The sequence below is a fragment of the Elephantulus edwardii genome, unplaced genomic scaffold (assembly GCF_000299155.1).
Source record: "Elephantulus edwardii isolate Elephantulus edwardi_28Jun2011 unplaced genomic scaffold, EleEdw1.0 scaffold00151, whole genome shotgun sequence".
Classification (NCBI taxonomy): Eukaryota; Metazoa; Chordata; class Mammalia; order Macroscelidea; family Macroscelididae; genus Elephantulus; species Elephantulus edwardii.
The window spans coordinates 7,673,079-7,690,114 of NW_006399901.1; the positions used below are offsets into that span (position 1 = coordinate 7,673,079).

General features: G+C 47.6%; 2 protein-coding genes across 3 annotated transcripts in view; one reads left to right on the top strand and one right to left on the bottom strand.

The window, feature by feature from the left end:
- NPRL3 (nitrogen permease regulator-like 3 (S. cerevisiae)) overlaps positions 1 to 356 on the top strand; it is a 32,120-nt gene extending 31,764 nt beyond the window's left edge. The window contains exon 12 of one of the 2 annotated variants that reach the window (XM_006894867.1): positions 163 to 356. In XM_006894867.1, the coding sequence (XP_006894929.1) occupies positions 163 to 328 (166 nt within the window). In that variant the 3' untranslated portion in view covers positions 329 to 356. The remainder of the gene's footprint in view (positions 1 to 162) is intronic. The other variant, XM_006894866.1, reaches the window with a different exon arrangement.
- A 312-nt stretch (positions 357 to 668) lies between these two features.
- LOC102847768 overlaps positions 669 to 17,036 on the bottom strand; it is a 32,594-nt gene continuing 16,226 nt past the window's right edge. The window contains exons 4-6 of the mRNA XM_006894910.1: positions 9,714 to 9,947; positions 2,999 to 3,203; positions 669 to 1,039 (exon numbers count right to left, since the gene is read on the bottom strand). Of these exons, the coding sequence (XP_006894972.1) occupies positions 669 to 1,039; positions 2,999 to 3,203; positions 9,714 to 9,947 (810 nt within the window). The remainder of the gene's footprint in view (positions 1,040 to 2,998; positions 3,204 to 9,713; positions 9,948 to 17,036) is intronic.

Sequence of the window (17,036 nt, forward strand, 5' to 3'; positions counted from 1 at the left end):
TTATTATTTTGTGTGCGTGTACCGTCAAATCAGATCTGACTGGTACAGGAGGATATTGCGCCTCCTTCTCCGGCAGAGCATCTGGTGGATTCGAACCATGTTCCTCTGGGATTGCAGTGCAGCTTCTTGCCACTAGGCCACCAGAGCTCCCCTTCCCCCTAGGCTCTTGCACTACTTCCGGGGCCGCCACCACCTGGAGGAGATCATGTACAATGAGAACACACGGCGTTCCCAGCTGCTCATGCTCTTCGACAAGTTCCGAAGTGTGCTGGTGGTGACCACCCACGAGGACCCTGTCATTGCTGTCTTCCAGGCTTTGCTGCAGTGAGGCAGCACTCGGGTGGGGGATGTGGTGCATCCCTCAAACCCCTTCTCTTCCTGCATCTGTCCCCCATCTGAGCGCCTTCACATGGGGTGCCAAGGCCTGAGTATCATCGGTGTCAGCCACAGCATGACATGTGGAAGGGTGGTCCCTGGTCCCCACAGGAGCACTGAGAGGGTATTCAGGCTGGGTCTGGTGCACAGAGACCCCACACATGGAACGCCACCCTCCTGCACATAAGCATCACTGGTTTGAGTCTCTTGACAGTGAAGGCCTCAGGCCAGGACACCACTGTTCTAGAAACAAAAGAATTTATTTGGTTTATAGACAGTTAAAAGTCTGCCACTCATGTCTGCATCTGCTCAGCTGTCTTGTCCACCACGCTGACAAAGGGGCTGCCCCGCATGTAGAAACGCAGGGGCTTCTGGGTCCATTCTCCTGCACGGCCAATGCCCACCCGGGCTGCAGCCACCACAGCTGGCTCAGGTCCCGGGGGGCCGTGCTCCATCCACACTGCCCCGTCCGTGGCCAGGTCCCGCTGGTCGAAGGTCTTGTCGATGGCCAGCGCCTGGCACAGCTTGGAGGGTCCATTGCAGAGCTCCCGATCCTTGAGGGCCCGGCCAGAGGTGCCTTTCCCTAGGGTGGTTCTCAGCTGTCGCATGCTCTCCAGACCCCCAAGGGGCTCCAGTGCTCGAAGCAGGACACATGCCCCCTCTCCTGCAGGACAAATGGACTAGTTAGGCAGGAAGCCACCCTGACCCCACACACAAATGATACCTCGGGGTACAGATCTTCTGTTCACTCCTACACCTACTGTCCTGGGCTCAACAGCCACCACCACAAAGTCCCAGAGCCCATTCATAACCACAGCTTTGGGGACCCAGCCCACCAACCAGGCTCAGTCCACCTGGACACGTGGGAAGCTGGCCCCATTTGTGCAAGAGACTGGGAACAGCTGTAACGCAAGGTAGGGTATTCATATGGCCAACCTCAGATGTCCCCCTTCCACCCACTTTGGCTGATTCAGAGACCTAGGGAACATCTATCCAGATTCTCTGCTCAGGGAGGTGGGAAAGGCCTCCGAGTTCCCACAGATCAAACAAGTGTGATGATCACCAACAAGCCCTCCCTACAGACACACTACACAGACCAACCTGTATACTCCCACTGGCTAGACTGGATGTGTATCACTCACCCACCTGGCTTGGACCAACCCGTGTACTGCCCACTCCTCACTCTCAGATGGAAGGCCAGAACGGAGCTTGAGACAGCTAGCCTTTGGGAGCCCTTAGACCCACTGCTGCCTTGATGGCACCTGGGAACCAGACTGGTTGAAACAGCACTTAAACATCCAGTCCAGCCTGTAAGCTCAAGACTACTCTCAACTGGTCAATTTTTAAATGTGAGATTCTGAGAATAAAAAATCCTGTTCCACTCACCCTGCCCCCCATGTGACCCCAACCTCCAAGACATGCCCATCTTTCTACGTCAGGGGTGAAGAAGCAACTGGCCTGCCCACCCCACCTTCCCACTCTGGTCCCTTCCCTCAGAGCATCTGTGTTCACATCCCAGTAGTAAAGGAAGCCTATCACCTTGATATCCTTCCTGTGAGCTGATCTGTGGACCTTCCTCTTTGAACCCAGCCCCTGTGCTCTGCCACTTCCTATTGGAATGACCCAGGATCCTGCCACCCCCAGGCCTGGACTTTTTGGAGCAGCTTAGTTCTGAGACCGGGAAGTGAATCCTTACCTCAACAACCTAATCTTCTGCCACAGAAACCCGCTGCCAGAGGTCCTCACTGTTCTCAGTTGGGTCCCCTGAGTTCACATATGGGCCAACGCAGGGTGTGGGTGGGCTTCCACCATCTGACCTCTGCTTTGCTCAGTCATGTTAGGCTTGTCCATGTAGCTCAGATGGGGCCCAATCCAGGGTCTTCTGCTCTAGTGCTGGGCAACCAGAGTCACCATACCTGATATGGGACCTGCGATGTGATGGCATTTCAGCCCCCCCACATAATGAACTTTGTTAGCCAGGGGCACAGACCCTTCCAGCTTCTTCCTCCCCAAGTATGACCATTAAGGACCCCGAGGGAGTTCAGAGGATCCCTGTACCTGGCATCTGCTAACGCCACAGCTTTTTTTTTTTTTAAATTTTTGTGTGAGTGTACCGTCAAATCAGATCTGACTGGTACAGGAGGAGATTGTCCCTCCTTCCCCGGCAGAGCATCTGGTGGATTCGAACCGTGCGCCTCGTATTGTAGTTGCAGCTCCTTGCCACTAGGCCACCAGAGCTCCCCCTACTCCATAGCTTTTAACAAAATTAGATCTCCAGACACAGTGTCCCCTGTGGTCACCTGGGCCCTGTAAGAAAGTGGTCTGGCGCGCCACCTGCTGTGGGTTCTCTCTCCTCTCCTCCTTGGTCCACCTGAAGCCAAGTGACACCAGAGTCCACGGCATCTGTTTGGTCTTAACCCTAGATCCATCCCTCCTGTCCCTGGTCAGTGCCATAGACCCACCTGGCCAAGTGCTTGCTCACTTACCAATTCAGCCTTGTCTGGGGCCTATGCATCACCCACTCCACCTGATCCCCACCCAGCCTGGTTTCTGTACCTGACACCCTGCTCATGCAGCCCTCACCCATCCCTCCCCTGGGCCCTGCCCCTCCCACCCTGCTCACCCTGACTGGAGACATTGAGGCAGAAGTACATGCCATAGATGATGTACACGTACAGGGTGCCTGGCTTCATGAACATTCCACGGTTCCGGGTTGTCTGCCGGCCACCTCTTGAGTGAGCTGCCTCGTCCTCAGGGCCCAGGTACGCCTCAGTCTCCACGATGCGGCCTCGCAGCTCTGTGCCATCGTCCAGCCGCCTCACCAGTACCTGCCAGCCACACTGACTGCTTGGGCCAAGGAGGGCTGTACCCCAACCCCACCCACACCCTCACAGTCCTGGATCCCATGCCAGGTGCCCCCATGGCTTTTGCTTCCTGGTCTGAGCTACCAGCTGTCTGTTCCTTGACCACCAGCTCTGCCAAAGGTTTCAGCCCCTCGGTAAACCAGCACCTGTAGGCCATGCTCCCACTAGGATGCTCAATGCTTAGTAAGAGGCTGGGTGTGGGCCACGGAGAGGCAGTACTGTGTCCTGACAAGCCACTTGGAGCCCCACCCCACAGCCATCCAGGCCGCCACAAAGGACCCCCACGTGCTTCCGCCGGCCAGCTCTGGATGGCTGCCCAGGCTCCCGAGCCTTTCAAAGGGCCTTTCTGAGGGAGAGCCAGCTGCCCTGTGGTGCTTCCGGTCAGTGCAGGCGGGTGGGGGAGAGCAAAGCAGTGCTTCCGGTCAATGCAGGCGGCTGAGGGTCGCCCAGGCAGCCACTCCCTCTGACCACATCTGGACCTGGCAGGGAGATGCAGGTCCCTGGGGACTGACAGGTTTCAAGTCTAGCTGGGGGCTCTGGCTGGAAGGCAGGGGCTCTGAAACAGGAGGGCACCTTGGAAAGCAGCCCAGACCTCATGCAGGGGAAGGGATCTCTTGGGGAGTGAGTGCCAAGTGTGCCTGGGAACCAAAGCCAAATGGCCTGTCCCTGGCTGTGTAGCATGATTGTAGCCTGTGCCCACCTCCCCCTTAGACCAGGTCAGCCCAATCCATGGTCTTGTGCTGCAGCCCAAGAACCCTGTGCTCGTACCACAGCTGGGAAGAAACAAGGAAGGACCCAAGGGGGAGCAATCTGGAAGCAGTGGCCAAAAAGAGGAGAAAGGGGAGATGGAGGTGAAAGTTGACGTCTCTCCTCTGGGAACCAACAGTTTCTGTACATCCACTTCTCCCCATGTAAAGCAAAGAGGAGTGAATAAAAGCAAAGATGTGTGGAAACAATTCGTCCAGGAACTAGGGGACCTACATCCCACAAATCTGAGACCAGAACTAGATGGTCTGGCTAACGCTGACCTCTAGTGCTCAGCTTTCTGCCAAACAATGGAAAGTCATAGTGAGTTACATGCTGAGCTGTTAACATGGGAGGTTTTAATCCAGCAGTCCCTCCAAGGGAGAATGAGGAGGCAGTGTGCTCCCATTAAGATATACAATCTGGCCCATCACAAAAGAAGAAATTCAACAGGTCATAGAAAGACTTCAGCATAAGAAAAGTCCTAGACCAGATGGCTTCACAGCTAAATCCTACCAAACATTCAGGGAAGATCTATCACCAATTAAATTATTTCAAAAAAATAAAAGAAGGAACACACAAGCACAACCCTAATTCTGAAACCAGGCAAAGACATTACCAAAAAAACCCACTACAGACCAATATCTCTCATGAATATTGATGCAAAAATCCTTACCAAAACCCTAGCGAGAAGAATCCAAAAGCACATAAAAAAAAGTTCATCATGACCAAGTGGGATTCAGAACAGGTATGCAAGGATGATTCAACATAAGAAAAACAATCAATGTAATTCACCACATTAACAAAGCAAATAACAAAAACCATATGATCTTAGCAATTGATACAGAAAAGGCATTTGACAAAATCCAACACCCCTTTCTGAGAAAAACCCTCAGAAAAATCAGAATAGACGAGGATTTTCTCAAAATAGTAAACAGTATATATGCAAAACCAAGAGCCAATATCATTCTTAATGGAGAAAGACTAAAAGAATTTTCCTTGAGAACAGGGACCAGCCAGGGATGCCCACTGTCACCATTTCTATTCAATATTGTATTGGAAGTACTTGCTGGGGCAATATGACAAGAGAAGGAAAAAAAAGGCATCCAGATCGCCAAAGATATAACTGTCACTACATGAAGATGATATGACCGTGTACACAGAAAACCACAAGGACTCAACAACAACAAAAAAACAAAACTGTTAAGAGCTAGTAGACCAATTTAGTAGAATGGCAGGACATATGATCAATATTAAAAAAATCAGTGGGAGGAGAGCTCTGGTGGCCTAGTGGTAAGGAGCTGCAACTACAATCCCAGAGGTGCACGGTTCAAATCCACCAGATGCTCTGCCGGGGAAGGAGGGACAGTCTCCTCCTGTACCAGTCAGATCTGATTTGACGGTACACTCACACAAAAATAATAAAATAAAAAATAAAAAAAAAAATCAGTGGGATTCCTCTACAGTAACAGAGAAGGAAACCAAGAAAGAAATACCATTTACAATAGCCAACCACAAACTGAGATACTTGGGAGTGACTATAATAAGAGACACAAAAGACCCATACAAAGAAAGCTACAGAACATTTCTTCAAAACACAATAAAAGACTTAAAGGGAAAATGTGTCCTGTTCATCAACAGGAGGACCCAATATTGTGAAAATGACAACTCTACCAAAAGCAATCTACATGTTCAACACAATCCCAATGTTGTTGTTGTTATGTGCTGTCGAGTCGCTTGCGACTCACAGCGACCCTATGTACAAAAGCCCTAAACTCTGCTCTGTCCTGTGCCAATCATACTATCTCTGACACTCCCATCCCGATTATCCCAGTCACTGAATCAATCCACCTCATAGAGGGCCTTCCCCTCCTGCGCTGTCCCTCCACCCTCCCAAGCATGATGTTCTTCTCCAAGGACCAGTCTCTCCTTACATGTCCAAAGTATGTTAGACGGAGCCTCAGAATCCTTGCCTCCACGGAGCCACCTGGTTTAACCCTTTCCAGGACAAATCTGTTTGTTTTCCTAGCAGTCCGTGGTATTCTCAATACTCTTCTCCAGCACCACAGCACAAAGGCATCAATTCTCCTTCTATCCTCCTTGGTCATTGTCCAACTCTCTGATGCATAACAAGTGATTGCAAAGACCATGGCCTGTATCAGATGCACCTTAGTCTCCAGAGGGACACCATTGCTCTTCAGTACTTTGGAGCGGTCCCTAACAGCAGCCTTTCCCATGGCAATGTGCCTTTTAATTTCCTGGCTGCTGGTGCCAAGACTGTTGACTGTGGAGCCAAGCAAACTAAAGCTGTGTACAATCTCAATCTCTTCACCATCCATCCTGATGCCGCCAATTGGCCCAGTGGTTAGAATCTTTGTCTTCTTGACATTGAGCCTCAATCCATATTGGAGGCTGCAGTCCTTGACCCTCTGCAGCAGGTGTTTCAGGCCCTCCTCAGTTTCAGCAAGCAGGGTTGTGTCATCTGCATAACGCGGATTTTTGATAGATCGTCCTCCAGTCTTGACCCCACATTCCTCCTCATAGAGCCCAGCCTCCCGGATAATCTGTTCTGCATACAGGTTGAAAAGGTATGGAGATAGGACACATCCCTTGCGTATGCCCTTCCCAATTTTGAACCATGCAGTGTTGCCTTGCTCTGTTCTGATGACGGCCTCCTGGTCCAAGTATAGGTTTCACATTAGAACGATCAAGTGTTCTGGGACTCTCATTCTTCTCGGAGTCAGCCACAGTTTGTTATGGTCCACACAGTCAAACGCCTTTGCATAGTCAATGAAACACAGATAGACATTCCTCTAGTACTCCCTGCTTTCAGCTAAGATCCATCTAACATCAGCTACAATATCCCCAGTACCATGACCCCTTCTAAACCCTGCCTGGACTTCTGGCAGTTCTCTGCTGATGTGCTGTTCCAGTCATTTTGGATAATCTTCAGTTGAATCTTGCTTGCATGTGAAATCAATGCAATCCCAATACAGGTATCAAATTAATTTTTCAAGAAGACTGAAAAGGAAGTTGTCAAGTTTATCTGGAGAGAAAAGAGACCCCGAATAAGCAAAGCACTTCTGAAAAAAAAATGAAATGGGAGGCACAGTACTCCCTGACCTCAAAACCTACTACACAGCAGTAGTAACCAAAACAGCATAGTACTGTACAATGACATGCACATAGTCCAATGGAACAGAATTGAGAACGCAGAAATGGACCCAGCCCGTATTTGACAAGGAAATAAAACCTACCAAATGGGGAAATGACCACCTCTTCAACAAAAGGTGCTGGCAAAATTGGACTACTTTCCGCAGAAAGCTGAAACAGGATCCACATCTCACTACATACACAAAAATCAACTCAAGATGGATCAGAGACCTGGGTCTAAATCCCAAAACCATCAAGTTCATCAGAGATAAACTGAACCAAGCTTAGATGGCCTAGTCTATGATATAAAGAGACTGCCAAATACAGCCAGAAATGCTCAGTCTACAGAGCATAAAATTGATGAATGGGACCTCCAAAAGATTCAAAAAACTTTTCCCAGCATAGTGAAAAGAAAACCTACTAATTGGGAAAAGACATCTGGCAATACCATTTCAGACAAGGGTCTCCTATCAACAGTTTACAGATTCTTACAGGGTCTCTATAAGAAAAAGACTGATAATCTAATTATGAAATGAGGAAAAAACCATGGGAAAATTTGGATGGCCAACAGACACATGAAGAAATGCTCAAATCACTGGTAATAAGAGAGATGCAAAACAAAACCACAATGAGATACCGTCTCCCCTCAGCAGCAGTGGCAAAGTTTAACAGGACAGCAAGTAATAAGTGTTGAAGAGGATGTGGCAAGACAGGAAAATGGTGGGATTATAAAATGGTACAACCACTCTGGAAGGAAATTTGGTGTTTCCTCAGAAAGAGGAACATAGAAATTCCTATGATCCAGCTATTCCACTGTTTGGAATATAACCCAAAAGAATGAGAACCTGAGGTACAAACAGAGACTTGTACACCAATGTTCATAGCAGTGTTATTCATCACCACGTGGAAACAGCACAAATGTCCAACCACAACAGAATGGATTGAGACACTATGGTACACTCACACAATGGAATACTACGCAGCACACAGGTGCAATGACTTTGTAAATCATTAGCTAACTTGGAAGGGACTGGAGAGCTTTATGTTGAGTGAACTAACTCAGTCCCATAAGGACAAATACTGTATAAGACCATTATTGTAGAATGAGTATGAGGATACCAGGAAGGGCGGGAGGAGCAGAAGGGTGAGGATGTGCAAGGGGTGAGGGTGGTTAATCATTGGGTCACACAATTTGAAGGGTGGGGAGGTGAAGGAAAGGGGAAAGACCTGATGTGAAAAACAATGTTTGTGAACTTTGTAAATAAACCAGTATTAAAAAAATATATATATATATTTACAGTCTGGGAAATCTGGTGGAGACTTGCTCTGAATTGGGATGAACTACAAATGGCACTGAATTTAAAAGAGGAGCAGTAACTCCTTGAAGTACACACTCCTGGGAACAAACCAACAAACCAAAGTAAAAAAGATAGCGTTTGCCCAGGAATAAATCTCAGATGGTAGGAAGGGTGAGGAAAGAAGGATGAAAGAAAACAGTAAACCCAGGGAAGAACTGGGATGAAAGCTCTTACACTCCAGGGATTGCAATCAGTGTCCTAAGCCACAGCAGTGAGTGATCCTCATGCTCCATCTTCACGTGATGTCAACGCAAGATGTGTGGGCTGTGGACATCATGTGCTCCCACCCTCGGCAGGTCAACTGGTCACCACCTGCTTGCACCCTGAGCATGAGTCACTGCACACTAGTGTTCCGGACAGTCGGTCACTGCCAGCTCCTGTCCTCCACATAGCCTTTCACATGTGATCACACCCACTATGACTTCAGAAGGAGTTTCTGACTCGGTAGCCTAGAGGATCCTGTGGGACAAACTGGTTCTCTGCTATTCCACCAGCACTCCAGTTAGGGTCTGGACCTCTCTTAACATGCAACTACTAGTGTTAGTTTTCCTATTAGTGACAGAAACCAACATTCCTTCGCTATTTCAACCTAAAAGTCAGTCATGGCATCTCTACGGGGGCCATAACACCAGTCTTGGGGCTTCTACACCAGAACATTCAAGCGGAATTCCAGTCAGAGCCAGAAAAAACTCTGCTGCTGGTGGTACAAGCCGCCATGAACACCAAAACGCATGCAAGGCAATGCCGCAGGAATGTAGACAAGTGACTACGCTGCGATGAATGCCCACACACGACAGCCATACCACCACAAATGTGCACAAACACGATGACCACGCCTCCCTGGACATGTGCACTGTGAACACTGAGCGCACAAGCACATCACCCACACAGCAGACAATACCAGGACGGGCCCTGGACTCCAGGTGCAATGGTCCAGGGCAGTCCTTGCCTCCCCCTCGAGTGAAAAATCACAATTACTGTCACTGAGGTAGAAGGGGACGAGTGGACAGAGACTCTGCTCACAGCAGTGAGGCCAGCACTGGCTCTGGTTCTGGAGAGAGACTTGCCCCAAGGGAGATGCAGGAGGGCCAGCAATACATGTAGGATCCAGCTGCATGCAGGCCAGAGGGACAAGGGCACAGCCGGGGTGTCCAGCTGCTGGCCTCACGTGTACACTCAACACTGAGAGCCAGATATGGGCACCTGTATGGTTCATTACCTGTCCCAGGAATGCCTGTGCCAGAGTGATCCCCGGCTGGTCGAAAAACTCAGGTCCCAGTCGGGCAGGGAACTCTTGTGGACTCAAGAAGTAGATGCTGCGCTGGGGGCCCACAGTGGCTGGTGACCCCAGGTGGGTCTTCTTGTGGAGAAGTGTCCCTGCCTCCTTGGATGGGCTCTGGCTCCTCTGAGCTGCCATCAGCCGCTGCTTCTTTTGCCTGATCTTGCGAAAAAGCTGCAAGAAGAGAACAAATTGTCAATCTAGGATCATGATGGAGGATCAGGCTGTGGGGTCCAAGTCAACCTCGACAGCCCTGCCAGGGGGTCAGATGGTGTCAGACACTAAGAGGTCTCAGGCACAATCTCTTGCACCCTAGCTGCCAGCCCTGAGGGTGTGGTGGCACCCCGAAATCGCTGGGCTTCTCAGAGCACAATCACTCTATACCTCAGGCAGAGGGGTGGGCCCCTCTGCTCTCTGCCCTTCCCCCCCCAGCCCCCTGAGCCAGGTTCCGGAGTTTGCTTCCTGATCCTTGCCCTTTGCCCCCAACCTTGACCAGAATTTAAAAATACAGACCAGCAGTTTCCGGTCTAGCACATAAAGAGGTTGGAATTCATCCCTCCCCTGACCAAGATGAGAGAAAACCTAAAATAATAAAGATCAACAGCTCATTGAAGAACTGGGGCCACAGGACAAATCACCTCCCAGAAAACTGGAGAGGGCAGTAGACAGAGCCGTGGCCTGGGGGGAACACGCAGGTGGAGATCAAGTGTGGACAAACTGAAGGCAGAAGCTCCCTGGGGCCAAGATGACAGCTCCCTGCCTGTGGGGGCTCCACAAGGAAGGAAGGATTGAACCAATCGGAAGTAATGCTCTGCTAACAGTGGGCCGCCCTCAAGAAAACCAGAGTCAAGTCAGCACAGATTTAAGTGCTTTACTGCTGATTGAAAGGTTGGTGGTATGAATCCACCAGAGGAGAGAGAAGAGGCAGCCTGCTTCCTAATGGTTTACAGCCTTGGAAATCCTAAGGGGAAGTTCTGCTCTGTCCTAAGCAAAAAGTCTATGGGTTTTCTGTTGGTGGCAGGAGTTGGAAGCACAGTGGTTAAGTGTTAGGTTGCTGCCTGTCAGCTGTTTGACCCTACCAGCTGCTCTGAGGTAGAAAAGTGAGATGGTCCATCTCTGTACAGATTACAGCGTCAGATACCCTAGGGGACACCCACTCTGACATGCAGGGTCACTCCAAGTTGGAATGAACTCGAAGGTACTGGGTTTAGTTTGCTGGTCATAGTGGGAGGGAAATACTCAGGTTCAGGCCCCTTCAGCCTTCCTGTTTCACATGAAAAGCTGAGACAGAGCTAGCTCCCTAGGGTTGGTGTCACCTCCCACTTCCCCACCCCATGGACGGGCCGGCCAATGTGCTCTCAACCCTACCTCACCCCAATGTGTGGAGAAGCCTGGCAACTCCTCCCTTCCCCCACTGTCCAAGGTGAAGACCCTGCTCTCCACCCAAAGGTGGGCCCTCTTGAGTACGCACTGAATGGAGGACACCACAAATCTTAGGGTCATTTTTAGTGGCATTCCCTCTGAGTGTGAGGGGCATGTTCCACATCCTCTTAAGGACCCCACTCGAGCACAGATGAAGATAACCCAGGACACAGATGTACTAAAAGACTAACCTCCTAGGTTCACAGTCCCTGCCCTGTCTCCCTACCCTAGGTGCAGCACATCAGCATCAACTGAACTTCCCCAGGGCTTTAATAACGTGAGCACTCTTCCCTGCATCTGATGTCTGGTTTCAGCCCTGCTGAGCACCACACAAACACAACCCTCCACAGACAGACAGTGAGGGGCACTGGTGGGGAATCTCCCATGGAAGGGGAGAATTTGACCAAGCACTCTCTAAAAAGACTGTTACTAAGATGTCAATTATACTAGTGGCAAGAAGCTGCACTGCAATCCCAGAAGTGTGCGGTTCGAATCCACCAGGTGCTCTGCTGAAGGAGGAAACAATCTCCTCCTGTACCAGTCAGATCTGATTTGACAGTACACACACAAAAAACAATATAAAAGAAATTTAAAAAAAGATGTCAATTAATCCCTACTCAATCTATAAATTCAATGCTTCCCAGTCAATATTCCAGCAAGTTATTTTGTGGATAGTGACAAACTGATGCTGAAGTTTCTATGAAAAGACAAAACATCCAGGATAGAAAACAGTTATGGATTGAAGTGTATCTCCCCAGAAGAGTGTCCACTTGGCTCAACTCTGATTCTCAATATTTTATGATTATCCTGTGTGTTGTACAGCCTGACTCTTATGTTTATGAGGAAGGATTACAGGCAGTTCTATAATCATTGAGTCATTCCCCATGATGGGATCTGAGATGTGACCAATCAGGTGTAAGGGGTTTATGGCGGGATGTCACACCTCTGTTGTTGTTACATGCTGTCAAGTTGCCTGTGACGCACAGCGACCCTGTGTACAACAGCTCTAAAGCCCTATCCTGAGCCAGTCTCACTGACTCTGACACACCTACAAGCACTGCCCCATTACTGTGTCAATACACCTCTTATGGAGTCTTCCTCTCTTGTGCTGTCCCTCTAACCTTCCACGCATGATGTCCTTCTCCAAGGATTGGTCCTTCCTGGCCATGTACCCAAAGTATGTGAGATAGAGCTTCAAAATCCTAGTCTCTAAGGAGAACCTTGGTTACACCCTCTTCAGGCCAGACCTGTTTGTTCTCTTGGTGGTCCACAGTATGTTCAAGACTTTTCTCCAGGACCACAACTCAAAGGCATCGATTCTTTTTCTGTCATCCTTAGTCATTGTTCAACTCTCCAACAGAAGAAGTTATCCTGAGATCTGGCCTATATCAGTTTTGGTCTCATAAGAGATAAAAAGGAGAGAAAAACAAGCAGAGAAGAGGGGAGCTTTGCTACTACCAGGAAGGAAGAACTGGAAGTCCATTATACCCTGTGGACCCAGGTTCCTATGTTCAGAAACCCATGGAACCAGTAGATACAGAAAGAGAAAGCCTTCCTCTAGAGCCAGCAGTGTGGGAAGACAAAGTAAAGTATTACAATGAAATGTTCTAAGAGCCAGAGTCAGAAAATCAAAAGGGCTGAACCTGCTCAGCATTTCTTAAGCTGAAGGAATTGAGGAACAAATTCAAACAGCAAGATGCAATACTTAAGGATGCTTTGAGCAGAATATGAAATGATCCAGGAAGCAATGGTTGACACAGAAGAATTAATGAAACAACATATGAGCAACAGTCTGTGGTGATGAAGGAAGAAGTTCAAGCTGCCCTGAAAGAATTGGCAAAAACAAGGCCCCAGGAGTTGATGGCATACCAATTGACATATTTCAACAAATAGATGCTGCCGTGGATGTGCTCACTAAGTTGTGCCAAGAAACCTGGCCTACTGACTGGAAGAGATCTATATTTATTCCCACTCTCAAGAAAGGTGACCTGACAGAATGTGGAAATTATCAAACAGTATCATTCACATCACATTCAAGCAAGATTCTGCTGAAAATGATCAAAAAATGACTGGAATAGCACATCAACAGAGAACTGCCAGATGTGCAGGCTGGGTTTAGAAGAGGCCATGGTAATAGGAATATTGTAGCTAATGTTAGATGGATCTTGGCAGAAAGCAGAGAATACCAGAGGAATGTCTTTCTGTGTTTCATTGACTATGCAAAGGCATTTGACTGTGTGGATCATAACAAACTGTGGCTGACTCTGAGAAGAATGGGAATCCCAGAACATTTGGTTGTACTTATGTGAAACCTATACTTGGAACAGGAGGCAGTCATCAGAACAGAGCATGGAAACACTGCATGGTTCAAAACTGGAAAGGGCATATGCTAGGGATGTGTCACATCTCCATACCCTTTTCAATCTATATGCAGAACAGATCATCCAGGAGGTTGAGTTTAATGACAAGAAATGTGGCATCAGGATTGGAGGAAGACTCATTAACAATCTGCATTATGCAGATGACACAACCCTCCTTGCTGAAACTGAGGAGGACCTGAAGTGCTTGCTGCAGAAGGTCAAGGACTGTAGCTTTCAATATGGATTGAAGCTCAACATCAAGAAAACAAAGATTCTCACCACTGGGCTGACTGGCAGCATTATGATAGAAGGTGAAGAGATTAACAGCTTTAGTCTGCTTGGCTCCACAATCAACACTCTTGGTACCAGCAGACAGGAAATTAAAAGACAAATTGTATTGGGAAAGTATGCTGTCAGGGATCTCGCCAGAGTACTCAAAACAATGATATCAATCTAGAGACTAAGGTACACTTGATCCAGGCCATAGTCTTTGCAACTACTTGCTATGCCTCAGAAAGCTGGATAATGACTAGGAATGATAGAAGGAGGATTGATGTCTTCGAGCTGTGGTTCTGGAAAAGAGTATTGGACATAACATGGACTGCTCAGAGAATAAACAGGTTTGTCCTAGAGAGGGTGAGACCAGGATGCTCCTTGGAGTCAAGGATTCTGAAGCTTCGTCTGAGTTACTTTGGGCATGTTGCAAGGAGGGACCAGGCCTTGGAGAGGAACAACATGCTTGGATGGGTGGAGGGACAGGGTAAGAGAGGAAGACTCTGAATGAGATGAACTGATTCAGTGACTGAACAGACAATAAAGTTGGCACAGGATAGAGCAGGTTTCAGGGCTATTGTCCATAGGGTGGCAATGAGTCTCAAGCGACTTGACGGCACAAAACAACAACAACAACAATAACAGAGCAGCATCCTTTATTTGGACTCATAGCCTCCTAAACTGTAAGAGAATAAACTTCTGTTTATGAAAGCAATTCTGTTACAAATGTACCAGATAGCGAAGCTGCGCCAACACAGTAATGAAGAAGAGTACGTTTGGAGGACTGAGTCTGGTGTGGTATCAGTGAAGGCATTGGAACAGAACAGCAACCTGAAATAGACCCACAAGATGCATTCAACAAATATTAGACAAGGAGCAAGGGCAATTCAGTGGAGAAGAAGGTCATTTCACCAAATGACCCTGGCAATCTGCATGTAGAAAATGAACTTCGACTTTACATCATCCACAAATTATCTTAAAATGGATTATAGTCAAAACCATGTGGCATTTGCATAAGAATACACATATATACTGTCTTAGTATCTAGTTCTGGAATTCCCATTCTTCTTAATATGTGAACAGAGCAAAGTAACACTAGATGGTTTAAAATTAAGAAAGGGGTGTGTCAGGGTTGTATCCTCTCTCCATACCTATTCAATCTGTATTCTGAGCAAATTATACAAGAAGTTGGACTCTATGAAGAAGTGCGTAGCATCAGGATCAGGGGAAGACTCAACAATAATGTTCATGATACTTGCTTGCTGAAAGTGAGGAGGACTTGAAGCACTTGTTGCAGGAGATCAGATCCTCACCACTGGACTAAAAGGAAACATCATGATAGGTAAAGAAGAGATTAAAGTTGTCAATGATTTAATCTTGCTTGGACCTACAATCAATAATCAACACCATAGGTACTAGCAGTCAAGAAATCAAAAGACCGGGGAGCTGTGGTGGCCTAGTGGCAAGAAGCTGCACTGCAATCCCAGAGGTGAGCAGAATCCACCAGATGCTCTGCTGGAGGAGGGACCATCTCCACCTGTACCAGTCAGATCCGATTTGACAGTACACACACACACAGAGAAATAAAAAAACCGCAAACAACAAATGCTGGTGAGGTTGTGGGAGTGTAAAATGGCACAACCACTATGGAAGGCAGTATGGTGCTTTCTCAAAAAGTTGGAAATAGAAATATCATTTGACCCAGCAATTCCACTGCTAGGAATATACCCCAAAGAAACCAGAATTGCCACCCAAGCAGTGCACACCTATGTTAACTGCTGCTTTGTTTACAATAGCAAAGAGTTGGAAACAACCCAAGTGTCCATCAACAAACAAATGGATAGAGAAGCTGTGGTATATTCACACAATGGAATACAATGCAGCATGAAAAACATGAGCTCATGAAATATACAAAATGTGTGACCATGGAGGACATTATGTTGAGTGAAGTATCTTAGTCACAAAAGATAAACACTGCAGAATGCCAGTGTTATAAAACAGGACCGACACTGGGTTTGGAGGGTAACTAGGAAAAGAAGAGATAAATAATGTATGAAACAGATGAGGGCAAGAACTGTTTATGATTGGGTATTGTTTGCATGACAAGAGTCCAGAGTAGGAGCTGCACAGTAAAGTGGACTGGGGGAGGGGACTATATAAAAATGAAGGAATTTTCTTTCTTTTCAAAAAGAAAAGCAAACTAGGGGGGAGGGGTGGGCAAGGAGGAAACTGTGCAACAATGAATGAATAGAAATTCAAGCTCTCTATAATATTTCATTAAATTTCAATAAATAAAGAAATCAAAAACCCTATTTTCTTGGGACAGTTGACCGTGCAGGACCTCTCCAAATTACCGAAGAGCAATTATGTCAGTTTAAAGATTAATGTGTGCCTGATTCAAGCCATGGTCTTGTCACCTACTATGCATACAATGCCTTTCAGCTGTGGTGCTGGCGAAGAATGCTGAGTGTCCCATGGATTGCCAAAGGAACAAAAAGATATGGCTTAGTGAAAGTGAAGCCAGAGTGCTCCTCAGTGGTAAGGATGGAGAAGATTCATCTCACATACTTTAGGCATGTTGTTGCTGTGTGTGCTGTCAAGTTGGAACCGACCCATAATTGACCCTCCAGTGGGTTTTCAGAGGCATTTAATTGCTTGGAAGGAGACTGTCCATCCTCATGCCTTTGGGACTGCAGTGCATCTTCTTACTACTAGGCTAGAAGAGATATCATGCTTGGAAAGGTGGAGGGTCAGTGAAGGAGAGAAAGACCCTCAATGAGATGGACCAACACAATAGCTGCTGCAATGGGATTAAATATTATCAGAGAGGATAAGGATAGCACAGGATAGGTCATGGTTAAGATCTATTGTTCAGGAGGCAGTCTTGGAGGTGACTCGCTGTCTTCCAGGTCTGTGTAATAAAGTGCATTTATGGATACTGGAAAAAAAAGGATCTATTGTTCATAGGGTCGCTATGAGTCATAATTGACTCAACAGTACTTAACAATAAGCCGTCTGTTGTTGTTATGTACCATCGAGTCGCTTGCGACTCATAGCGACCCTATGTACGAGAGCTCTAAATGCTGTTCTATCCTGTGCCAACCTAGCCATCTCAAATGCACTTATTCCCACCGCTCCAGTCACAGAATCGATCCATCTCACCAAAGGTCTTCCTCTCCTTCACCGCCCCTCCACTCTGCCAAACATG